The sequence below is a fragment of the Centropristis striata genome, chromosome 13, assembly GCF_030273125.1.
Source record: "Centropristis striata isolate RG_2023a ecotype Rhode Island chromosome 13, C.striata_1.0, whole genome shotgun sequence".
In the NCBI taxonomy this organism is placed as follows: domain Eukaryota; kingdom Metazoa; phylum Chordata; class Actinopteri; order Perciformes; family Serranidae; genus Centropristis; species Centropristis striata.
In genome coordinates, this window is record NC_081529.1 from 21481555 (window position 1) to 21494674 (window position 13120).

Below are 13120 nucleotides of genomic sequence, written 5' to 3' on the forward strand. Positions count from 1 at the left end.
AGAAAAGCCACACTGAAAAAAAATCCCCCAGAATAAAAGTCCTGCAAAATGTCAGTATTATTAGGAAAATAATGCATTGTGCAATAAAACAATCCCCTGGCAGTGTTTTGATTTAATATGTGATGTGTTTAGATTCATTGAAAGACAGGATGCACCTTTTTTGATCCCTAGCGGCGATTTTCAGTTGCAGCATGACGGCAGAAATAAATACAGACAAGCATAGAGAATGACAAAGAGGGAGGGACATAAACTAAAATAACAATACAGAAATATAAGAGGATCAACAGACTAATATATAATTAAGCAAGCAGGTATATACAGTGAAAGTGAAAGTTTAAAAATATGAAGGAATTTTATAAAAAATCATTCCATTGATAAAGAACCAACAAAAATGGAATTAAATCGTCAAACAACGGAAATGTGTCAAAATACTACAAAATAAGACTAGAATACAATTTTTTTTTTAATCAAAACACTATAAAAGTCTAAATTAAGAAGCATAAATACAGAACGGAGGAAATTGCAATAAAAGAAAACGGGGACTTGAATTTTAAAATTAACACAAATTACAATAAAAATAGGATTAAATCCTAAATGTACTTAGTTCTATTCAACCTCCGTCAACAAGCAAAATAAAATCCAAATTTTTCTGGGAGGTATCCATTAACACTTATGCATTACATGGCACTGTTTGCAATTATTGTTATTATTATTATTATCATTATTATTATTATTCCTAGTTTCTTTTCAGGCGTTGTTTAATTTTTTTTTACCGGAAGTAGTTTTACTCCCTTGCTACCTCAACAAAAAGAAAAAGCTTAAAAAAAAGCTTCTACATGATTTTTTTTTTTTAAACAATAAATTGTTTATTAATTATATATGAAGTTATTAACAAACGTTGCTTTAAAATAACAATATGAACGGCTGACTGAAAAACAACTAACCGGAAGTATAATCCATTAATAAACCAAACAGAACCTGGACGTGTGAAAGCAGAGGCACTGTCTGTGGAGTTTCTCTGCACTGAGCGTTTGTAGATCTATGATTTTATGCTAAAAGCTAACGGCAGCACTACAGTCAGCTGATTCATTCACATGACTGCCCTTTCTAGTTTCAGACAAGTCCTGTTTACCGGCTGAGAAAGTATCCGGATAATCTGTTCTACACGACGGAGAGCATCATGTTGAAGTTAGTTTAGTAACGACACTGTTAACATGGATAACTGAAGATACCGGAGCTTCCACACAGAGCGAACTATGTTACTAATAACACTGTGAGTCCGCACAAAGAGCAGCCGCCGGACGGGTTAGCTAAACAGCCTCAGCGGGATTGGTAAGTTAAGTTTTCTGTGTCAAACCTCATACCTGTTTTATTAACTTTGACGTGGCACGTTTAAAAAGTCACCTCTGTCTAACTTTACTCATTGTCTCGATCATTTTCTTTTCCTTTAAAGAAATGAGCACAGGTACAAACCCCCTTTAAAAATGTGTCAATTTAATATTCTGTTGCTTATAGTCAGTTTAATTTCTAATAAAATAAACATATAGATGTTATGGTAATCCAAACGATCCACTTTATAATTCGGCATTTAATTCATTTACCCAACAACACTTCTTATTAGTCAAAATGTTAATTACATAGTCATTTCTACACTATTTTCCGCCAAAATACATTGAGATGGATGGCACGTCATGGGGAAACTATTCTAAATGTTATGTTGTTTTATCGGAATAAAGTGGTTGTTTTGTAGATGTTTTGTGTGCCGAACTTATCAGTGTGTGCTGTCAAATCACACAATGTCAAGCAGCATCTGTGACTCCCCACAGCCTTTTAAGTGTGTATTTGTGATAAAACAGCAGACTTTTGAATGAAGTTTGGTTTTAAGAAAAAAACCAAAGTGTTGAGTGTTGCAGTGAGTGCATTAGTGTTGCTTGGTCTTATTTCTGCTTCTCCTCTTCTATTTTCAGATGTGCTGTTCACACCAGTAGATTTTTTTTTGTTGTATTCACTTCCTCAGGGAATTTGCAAATATCCTGCAAAATGACTCCAGAGGGGAAGAGACTGTTAAACATTGTTATCCTAGGCTTCGGCTTTATGTTTATGTTCACTGCTTTCCAAACATGCGGCAATATAGAGGTAGGATGGATTTACTAATGCACATTCCACATTTATGACACTTAATTTCAGGTAAAATACATCAGCCTTTGGTGCTAAACTGTCATCTCTCTTCATTTTTATAGCAAACTGTGATCAAGAGCTTCAACAGCACAGAGTTCCACGGCAGCGGATACACAAGGTTGGTATATTTAGATGATAACAGTAACTGTGAGCATGTCAGGCTGTAGCCTCCCTCAGCGTTGATACAGACCTGGTGGCAAATCTGTCGCACTCAGCAATCCTTGAAGGATAATTAAATCTCAGATAAACCATTTTAGAGAACAAAGTTTGCTCAGTCAGTCGCGGTTCCAGGAAACATCCCACACAACCTTAATCTTGCGAGGGAAATCTTTAAAAGCAAACCTCTAAAAATGCCTCAATTATTGTTTAAGTCATCTAAAGAAAGTTCACATTGCACATTGTCCTTTACTGTGCACATTAACTTTTTAATCACTTGTAGCATGGCCATCATCTATGGAGTTTTCTCTGCATCCAACCTGATCGCCCCCTCAGTGGTCACCGTCATCGGACCGCAGCTTTCAATGTTTTTCAGTGGACTTGTGTACAGGTGAGAACATGCAGTTTAATTCAACCCCTGCAGTGTATTTCTCATGCAAAATTCAGACTTCTATTGTCTTTTTTAATGTCTTAATGTTTTTTTACAGTGGCTACATTGCTATGTTCATCTACCCGTACACATGGAGCTTCTACACGGCGTCTGTGTTGGTTGGAATAGCAGCAGCAAGTATGGAGACATTTATTTATTTATTTATTTATTTAATAACCGTTTCTAATGAGGGAACAAGTATTATTTATATATATATATATATAATTTCTGATTCTGTGTTTTAGTCTTGTGGACGGCTCAGGGAAACGTGCTGGCCATCAACTCCACTGATAACACCATCGGAAGAAACAGTGGCATCTTCTGGGCACTGCTGCAGTTCAGGTGAACATTTTTCCACCAACATGAACCTTTTTATGGAGAGCTGTGTTGTTTGGTGAACGTCTTTTTTGGTTTAACTTCCCTCCTCTCTCTCTCTGCAGCCTGTTCTTTGGAAATCTGTACATCTACTGTGCCTGGCATGGACACGTGCACATAACAGGTAGGAAGCCACGGGGCAGTTATGAGCAGAACTTTCCACTGTGCAAGCAACAAAACAGATTTGAGAGCAAAACATATCTACATTGCTACAAAATCTTTTCGTATTTGCAAGTAAAATGCATGAGCAACCTACGCTACAATGATGTAAGACTCGTCTCTGTTGATTGGTCTCAATCAGAGTTACTGCTTGGCATTTTCTTTGTGGACTTTTAAACTCCCTCTTCCGTTTACTAACAGTGTATGTTGCCAATCTGTCACTCTGATCGACACTCAGCTCAGCAGCAAACAAAAATTCTGGATAGGATGTATTTAACTTGCAATAGATACATTTTGATTGTGGTGTAAATTTTTGTTCTCAATACTATTTTCTGACTGCAGAGTGGAAACTTTCAATCTGGGTTGTTTAATTGCATTAAAAAAGACGCATGTCAAGTCTCTGCTGTATATCTATTCTTTGCTTGTCGTGGAGTTCCCGTGCAGGAGTGTCATTTTGAGCGTGTGACTCATGCTGTGTGTTCCAGACAAGGACCGTCAGACAGTGTTCATCTCGCTCACGGTGATCAGTCTGGTGGGTTGCTTCCTCTTCTTTCTGATCCGGAAGCCTGACTCTGAGCCCGCCGCTCCCTGTGAGGCAGCGGAGTCGCTGCTGCAGGCTGACTCCTCAGAGAGCGGCTCCACGGCCGGGTGAGTGTTCCCAGCACTCACACAACAAGGGCCTGGAAAACCTGAAAAATCCTGTTAATGTGTGTCACTGTGAGTCATGACAAACATCCTGGAGAAAATTATCTGTTGGCCTTTAAATAATGATCAGGTTTCTGTATAAACGAACCACCTTTTCTGAGATGGTAGGGGTGAGGGGACAGGGGGTGTTTAGGAGGAGACAGCAGGTCAACAGTAGATGGTGTTTATCATCTGAAAGCTGGAATCTGAAGATTAATCTGTATTGAAATAATGGATTAATTTAACTAAAATGTAAAAGTGCTTAAGGGCTTAGAACATTAAGGGGGAAGTATGTGAAGATTTTTCTCATGCACTCTTATGCCTCATAAGTTGTTGCAGTAACTATTGGGTTGATACCTTTTTTTTTTTTTTACATGATTTGTTGCTAAATTTTATACACGAACCACTCAACAAATGTTCAAAAGCTTTGAGGAACAGCAGAGAAAAATCCATGCTGTGATTTGGTTTCAGAAACTTTTGACATTTAGTAGATTTGTGTATTTTGTGCGATTGTATATCAGCACTTGTGTTGTGTTGCTGCTTATTGTGAATCTAGTGTGTCAGCCATCCATCCTCTGAATGCTCTAGGTCTCTAGTTTGTGGTTGTAAAGTTTCATGAGGCTGTGATTATCCTAGAGGTCACAGCAGCTCATTTTATACACTGAACTCACTAACATGAAGAAAATTGGGCTCATTGAATCCACAGTCTCAGCTTTCCAGTCAGACCCGATTTATGCAGCTCATAGACTGTTTAGGGACCACAGGATGCACAAAGATTCACATACAAGAGCACACAATAAAACATTTTACTGCAGGAGAAGAGGGCACGCTGAGCTCCGGCTAAATCTCTGTGTGTACGAGGCTGTGATGAGTTCACTTTCCCACAACTTGGAGTCGACTGAAGAGCGACCCTGCAGAGTAAATTGTGCTGCAAGGGGCCACTATTCATTGTGTGTGTGTAATCCGGGTCGGAGGATCTCAGTGGACTCCAGGATATTTGAAATTCACCAAAGCTGTGAGGGATAATTCCCCAATAATTCAGTGCACAGAGATCCAGAGCCGACCATTGTTGGATATTTATTGCATCATCCCTGTCGGGCTGCTGTCAGGAGGCTGTAGACGTGTAGCAGCGCCCCTGATACAGCACCATTTCAAACTTATTTTAAACATTATTTAACAAGATGTCCAAAAAAAACCCTGGAAATGTCCCGGGGAATATTTTTTTAAAAGACAGACGGCCGTCCCCCGTACAGGATGAGACAGGCGACCTTTCACTGTGAATGCTCTCCTTTGTTGTCTTGTGTTTAAACTGCTGCAGGACAACCAAGTCCAGTTTTAGGGATGAGTGGGAACACGAACATGCCCAAGTAAAGATGTGAGCCAGTGAAAGGTCAAAGGTCCATGCAGGTTTATCAGCATCCTAACGTGTTCCTCTCCCTCCCCCTGCAGCTCGCCGCGCCCTGGCCTCGGCTCGCAGGCTCTGGACGCTTTCGGTGAGTTTACTAAAAACAGTCACAGCTTCATGAGATGATAAGCTGCAGTGTGTTAACATCCTCCTTCTGTCCTGCAGTGAGCGCCTGTAAAATGTTTGTCACCAAAGAGATGATGCTGCTGAGCCTCTCCATCGGATACACAGGTGGGTGTGTGTGTGTGTGTGTGTGTAACTGGCGCGTGTATGTAACTGATGAGTGTGTGTTCATGCGTCCTGTCTGCTCCGTCAGGTCTGGAGCTCACTTTCTACAGCGGCGTGTACGGGACGTGTATTGGTGCCATGACGCAGTTCGGACAGGATGCAAAGAGTTTGATCGGCATCTCTGGCATCTGCATCGGCATCGGAGAGATCCTAGGTTAGAGTTCAGACCTGTTACTGCAGGAGAAGTACCAACACCACACTGAAAAACCCTCTCTATCTATCAATCAATCGATCAATCGATGATGATGATGATGATGATGATGATATAATGATGGTTATATAATGATTATAAAACATAGAGACAAGCAAATAGGTTAGCAATTAATTAGATAAAATAAATAAAAATGAAAATAATAAATAAATAGTTAAAAAGTAGAGCATGATAAAATATATAAATACAAATAGACTCATAAATTATAGTAAATAAATAAATAAAAGAAGATGTAACACTAAGATGCATGAGCAGAAATATAATATTATAATAATAATATTTAAAGATGGTTTAAGTAAAAGCCTAATTAAAAAGATAAGTCTTAAGATTCAGAACCCTACTGAAGGAAAAGTATGTGTGCTGCAGTTAAACGTTTTCCTCTTCTAGCTGATTAATGTTGCCTATTCCTGCCATAGATGTTTCAGGTTCTGCTCATTTTACCTCCTTTATATCTTGTTGTGTGGTTTAATCTGCAGCCATGCAGCATATTCTATAAGATCATCATGTGTTTGTAGTGTGGCTGTCCTGTGAGAACCTCATATCTCTAAAAAGTCAGAAAAACAGCTGTTTTTTCAGTTTTGTGACAAGGACTTTACCAGCTGATCCAACAGGGTTTTTTAACAGTTTGCATGTCCCGTCATTGTGTTTAAACATTGTGTTTCTGCTCAGTTGCAGATAAAGCTCAGGCTGCACTAAAGATAGCATGACAAAAGAGATCATTTCAAGAGATCATTTGCACATTTCACAACCTGTTGATGTTGAACCTTTCAAAAACAACATTTTCATTGCGGTTAAAATTGTCGAATCACCCACTTGCTGCAAACAAAGGGAACCAACCTGTTTACAGAAAAATCACAAGTTAGAGCACTGTGCAAAAGTTTTAAACAGGTGTTAAAAAAATGCTGTAAAATAAGAATGCTTTCAAAAATAGAAATGTTCATTGTTAATTTTTATCAATTAACAAAATGCAAAGTGAGTGCACAGAAGAAAAATCTAAATCACATCAATATCTGGTGAGACCACCCTTTGCTTACAGTGAGAAAACATCTTCACCAATCTGACAACACAAGCAAAGTGGTCTTTGCGGCGCATTTTCTAAATGTTGCTGTTCTGTTGTCAAATTGATGAAGGTGTTTTCTCAATTTGCTTGTGTTTTGTGTATTTGCATGTGTTTTCTTAAGTTGCAGCACTGTGAGCTCTCAGGGCCACCGTGCTTTGCCCTCAACCAGCATCAATTCTTCACAGCTGCCTGGCAATTTTGCATAGAACTGTATGTTCATAAAATAAAGTTGAGTTAACAAAAAACATTCAAGCCTGTGAAGCAACTTTTTGCTGATTGAGCATTTTGTTGAGGTTTTTTTTTTTATGACGTTCCAAGCTTCTGAAACCTGCAGAAGCTTGACATCAGGTGCAGCCGCATTACTTGGCTTCCGTCCACGACTGATTCCTGAAACAGTTTATCAACTGACAGAGAGAACGAGGAAATAAACGTCATGATTTCTCTCTCTGTCTGTCCGGTCAGGAGGGGGCGTGTTCGGAATGCTGAACAAATGTAACCGGTTTGGGAGGAACCCCGTGGTGCTGCTGGGGCTCATCACGCACTACGTGGCCTTCTACCTGATCTTCCTGAACATCGCCAGCGACGCCCCCATTGCCCCCGAGGCGGGCACCGACCTGATGGCCTACATCAGCCCCAGGTACCCCTTCAGACCAGAGAGGAGGTTTTAGTATGTGATATTATCAGGAAAACCAGCCTCACATCAGCTGGTCCACTTAAAGTCACCGTACACTGTTTGATTTAGTCTGTTTTAGCAAAGCAGCCAGCCTGAACTTTCTCCCATCGTATTAGCTCTGAGTTGGTTTTAAGAAACTTTTTAATCTAGATTTAGTTTGATAAACAATAAGCCCTTAACAAACAAACAAACACAATTGTGAAAGAAAATTAATAAATAATCCCTAACCCCCCTCCCCCACCCCTTCACAACAACATCATACTCTCAGTAAGAAAAAAGCAAAATCTGTATATCTATACGTTAATACATTGATTTATATTCAGTCCTTGAATGTTTTTCCACTTTAGAGCAATAACATGTTTGGCTTGCAATAAAGAAAAATCAATAAATTCCTTTTTCTTTCCATTTTTTCCAGAATATTTTCAGGAAAAACATGTAAAATACAAAGTTTGGCTTCCGCAGGAGTAACACTTTATGTTAGTTTTAATATTAATTGCAATTTCTTTCCAAAACATTTAATGTTTCTCTCACTCTCACAGGATGTCTCTTTCTCCTTTCTTCTCTCTCTCTTACTGTTTATTCCTTACTTCATGCCCGATGTACTGATGTGTTTTTCTGTGTGTTTGTGCGTCAGTGTGGGTGTGGCCCTGCTCTGCAGCTTCCTGCTCGGTTTGGGTGACAGCTGCTTCAACACTCAGCTGCTCAGCATCGTCGGCTTCATGTTCAGAGACAACAGCGCCCCCGCCTTTGCCGTCTTCAAGTTCATACAGGTGAGTTTCATATGCAGCGCACTGACCACGTTTACAAGCACAGAATAGTCTCTCCTCTCCTTTTCACTTTGTTCTTTAGAGGCATCCTTAGAAAAGTCTGTCAGATTCATGAAGATTTTCTTAAACAGCGGAATTGTTTGTTCCTGTGTTCTTAGAATAATGAATTCCGTTTCCGCTCTAGTTAAACGTGTAAAGCGTTTGCACTAACCAGATCCTGTTAAAAACATAAAATTCTGCTTCTCAGAGACACTGTGAAGACATGACTGATTCTGCTGAGACCAACGGTCACGTGACAAATATTCACTGAAAATCTGTTTACACAGAGCAGAGGGGAGAGGACAGGAGAGGCTGGAAATATGACAATACTTCAATATGTACAATATGTGGAGAAGACTGTTTTGGTCTTTTTTTTTTGTGGTAATTTTACATCTTTTTTTGTCATTATACAATCATTTATTATTCTACGTCTTTTTGAGACATGTTACGCCTTTTTTGTTCATTTTGTGTCTTTTTTTCTCATTTTATGTCTTCTTTTGGTCATTTTGTGTTTTCATAACAATTATTTATATATAAATTCTGTTTTATTCCAATTTTTTAAAAAATGATCAGAGAAATTCAACTTGTGTTTCTTTTTTCTGATTTCTGTCATTCTAAACTGTTATTCTGCACAAAGACATGTTTGAGTTGTCCTGATTGTGCTGATTCCATAGAACTGCAGGACTTATAGATTTATAAAGATTTAGATTTAACCCATGTTGAAGTGGGTTCAGAGGGTTAGTTTATTATTTTGCAGCTATAGAGGGTTAATTTTCCCATCGTATATATGAGTTAAATTTCTATTCTGTTGTGTTGCTGTTGTGTTCCCTCTGCAGTCCATCATGGCCGCTCTGGCCTTCTTCTACAGTAACTACCTGCTGCTGCACTGGCAGCTGCTCATCCTGGTCCTGACGGGTTTTCTGGGCACCATGACCTTCTTCGTGGCAGAGTCGAGGGCCGAGTCCAGCCGGAGAGAGTCGGACTACGACAGCATCTGACTAGAGTCTGCTGAGGACGAGGAGGAATGTGTCCTGGCCTCCGCAGACACACACTGACTGTGTGGTACGTTTGTTTTCTACACCTGGTCCGTACGGAGCTGTCAGCGGCTCCAGGCAGGAACCAAACGTTAATCTCAACATTTATCTGTAATTAAATCAAAAGCCATGAGGAGCTGTGTGGGAGAAACCTCGTCCTGGTCCATCGCTGGCCTCTTCTATCTTAATTAATGTAAAACAATTATGGAAATCTACTCAAAACAGACATTACTGAGATGTGATGGACCGAGATTCATTAATCAGATAAAAAGCACTTTTGATTGGAGGCCTGAGAATGAGCTGTGAGTGCCTGTGTGAAGATAACAACACTGACTTTACTGTGGATCAGCTGCAGGTTATCATGGAGCATCTGCTCCGGCTGCAGGAAGGAAAAGTCTGCTGCTGTTTTACATTTCTTCTCTTGTCGACAAAATCCCATGAAAAGCACCACCAAATTATTGGCTCACAGTGTCAACGGCTGATATTTCTCTTGTTGCTCTGGGCAACGTGTTCCTTCATCACCATGAACACACACAGTTTAATTTGACTTAATCCCACAAAAAAATCACTCAAGCACCCATCACTCATGAGTCCCCAAAGTTTTAGGAAAACACTGAGACTTTTTTTAAACATCAAACTATATATTTGTGTTTTAAAATTGGCATGCTGGAGTCAACAAAGTAAATATTGGACTCATTTAAAAGGACACACGTCTCATGAACATTTTTGACAATGAAACGGCATTTTTCAGACCCTCAAATCAAGAAAAAAAACTTTGGACTTTGTTCAGTCCTGTCAACTCCAACCCAAATGCAAAATTTCTCTTCAAACATTCACAAACTAATTTAAGAAGATAAAAATTACTTTCACAACTTTTCCAGCCTGTAAGGACACAGGACGGCTACACCGTTTGATATCATTAGTGATGCCTCTGTTGAGTCTCTATCTTCTTGCTTATTTTGGTCCTTAATGGGATTTTGTGGAAATAAGAATTTGAACAACGCCGGCCTTATCCTCTAAAAGTTCCTCCACTCTCTTGTGACGTCTCATGCACTCACAGAAACAAGTTTAAAAAATCCAACTTTATTACCCTGTAATAAGTGACGGAGCAGCAGCAGCCACGCCCGGCTCCCTCGTCCGTCATCATGTGATCATGTTGGAGAGATGTGAAGCAGCTGCTGCAGTCACGAGGTCGTCACGAGACGACAGAGACGCTATTCACCTGCCGGCCAGGTTCGCCTTCGCTCATCTGGTTTTTATTTAAAGGGACAGGGTCAAGTTCTGTATGAAGACTGACACAAAGCTGAGCAATGAGCTGCAGATAAACAGATATTAGACAGAAAAATCTACATCAGTTAAAGTGTTTGCTGTGTTTAGAATAATTTCACCTTGCCACCAGAGGGCCTTCTCTTTAAAGCCACCAGACTCCATTGAAAAAAAACGTAATTTAACCTCACAGGACACATGAGCTACAGGTCTACACTGCCTCCATCTGTGTGTGAGTTTTAGTGCTGGGCAGGCATTTAATTTATCATCTTTCAATCATATTGTGACGAAATCAGATAGTGAGATGTTTTAATACACAATTAACAGCCTTTTAAGCGATAATAACAAACACATCAGATTTTCTGAGACATTTGACTAAGTATGTATCTGTGTTTATCTATTTTTTCTCTTCTAAGTTTTTGACTTCATCTTCTTGATGAGAAAATACTTTTAATTTGTTTTAAAGTATTATATTTACACTGGGGGTTTACAATAAGGGGCTTCACCGTGTGGTTATTTTACACAGATCCATCTTTTGAATTCTCAGAAAACGTGTTACATGATATGTGATGTTATGTTGCTTGTTTATGTTATTGTGTGACTTTGGTGCACATGGAGTAACCCTTTAAAACTCCAAAGTGACACAATAACACAAACTAACTAACAGATGGAGGCAGCGATGTACCAGCAACTCCTGTGTTCTGTGAGATAAAATTACAGTTTTTGTCAATGGAGTCTAGTGGCTTTGAATAGAAGGCAGTCTTACAGCAAGATAAAACTGTGAAAATAATTAACCCTTGTGTAATCCTCCCATCGACTATGCACCCATGGTCCTCGGGGGTCAAAAAGGACCCCATGATATTAGACTTGTTTAAGGATATGTAGGAAAAAAATGGCGGGTTAAATATAGCGTACACTTGAACTGATATTGATTTTTTTTATTTTTAAATCAAAACTCGTACAAACACTTCAGTAAACCCAGACTGTCCCTTTAAATCAGCACATCGGGATCAAAACAAAAGGGAAACATAATCAAGAAGCTGAATTTTTTTATTTGTGAGTGTGAAACTGTCATCCTCGTTCTTCTGTTCTGCTGTTTTTTTCTTCTTTTCTTCACAACACATAAGCTGGTTTAGCTGTGATGAGATCCAGGTGACTGCATTCCAGGAAACGTCATAATCACAGCTGGGTGACTGCACTTAGTTTCTTTTTCTGGTACAAAGCAGTAGTTTTCTCTTCTTCGCTCACTTTTCTTTACCTCCTGATATGGAGAATGTGTCAAGTGGGGGTAGAAAAGAGAGAGATGGTAAAAGTTTGTTTCACATTGGTGAGTTTGTAGCGACGCTGGCAGCTCGGCTTGAGGGGGAAAGTCAGAATGTTCCTAAATTTAAAGTGTATTTAATGGTTTAAAGTGGTACACATTGATTCAGTACTGCTGAAGTTTAGGTTTTATTAAAAACTTAGCGGTCATAATTGAACCAACAGATCAAAATTTAAAACGCTGCTCTCCTCTCTCTGATTTTATAGATTTACATCAACATTTTTTTTTTGCACAAATTTGACTCATTTCGTCTCTCCAAGCTTCTTAACGTTATGTCTCCACTGTCACTCAAAGCTCACTTCATACAGAGGTTGGTCCAGAGCTTTCTGCAGAGGTGACGGGACTCTCTGAGCATCCTGCTGTGTTAATATGATGGGATATCCATTCTCCTGTGGAGGTTTTGGCCACTAATATTGCTGTTTTCTGAGAGTCATGTTTTGTACATGTGCAGGTGCCAACAAATCATGGTGTCAAGTCACTCAAAACTTATTTCTGTTGTTGAAAACTCCACAGGGAACCTTTTAAGGATTAAATAAAGGACATTTGGTCCAGTTTTACAGACTAAATCAGACCAAACATGAACATCAGTTTCACTTTCTAACCTTAAAACCTAAACTGTGGATTTATCTGCCTCCTCCATGTGTCACAGAGCTGCTGGCGAGGCTGTTTACTCTCTTCTTCTTTCATTCGTGTTGTAAACTGACCTGATGCCAAACCGACTCAGTGCTGAACTTGGGCCTTAAGACTTTATGTAATGTTGACGAGGGACAAGGAGCTTTATTTTGCGTGCTGACGTTTCCTTTTTTCTTATTGTTAAAGTGTCAAATTATGGACTTCAGCACATTATTCTAGTTAATTTATTGCTGAATAAAAGTGGGGTTTGGGTCTCATGGATGCAATCGATCTCCAGGATGTTAAGGGAAACGCATGTGAACTCTGAAAGTGATTTTATACTTGAATGTAGTCATTAAGAATTTAAGAATGGCACCAAACTCTCGCTTGCTTGTTTTTATTATCAATAAAATATTATTTTGAACATTAGTTGTGTGCTTTACCTTGATGAACAAAATACTA

General features: G+C 39.2%; 1 protein-coding gene across 1 annotated transcript; it reads left to right on the forward strand.

Annotated features, from left to right (window-relative positions):
* The first annotated feature begins 839 nt into the window (after positions 1-839).
* mfsd11 (major facilitator superfamily domain containing 11) lies at positions 840-13087 on the forward strand. Its single transcript, XM_059348434.1, has 14 exons — positions 840-1332; positions 1968-2136; positions 2241-2296; positions 2618-2725; positions 2823-2902; positions 3010-3106; positions 3205-3263; positions 3784-3946; positions 5432-5475; positions 5553-5618; positions 5704-5829; positions 7409-7583; positions 8254-8389; positions 9262-13087. Exons 2-14 carry the CDS (start codon positions 2041-2043, stop codon positions 9421-9423), a joined length of 1368 nt encoding a protein of 455 aa, XP_059204417.1. The 5' UTR covers positions 840-1332; positions 1968-2040; the 3' UTR covers positions 9424-13087.
* The last annotated feature ends 33 nt before the right edge of the window (positions 13088-13120 follow it).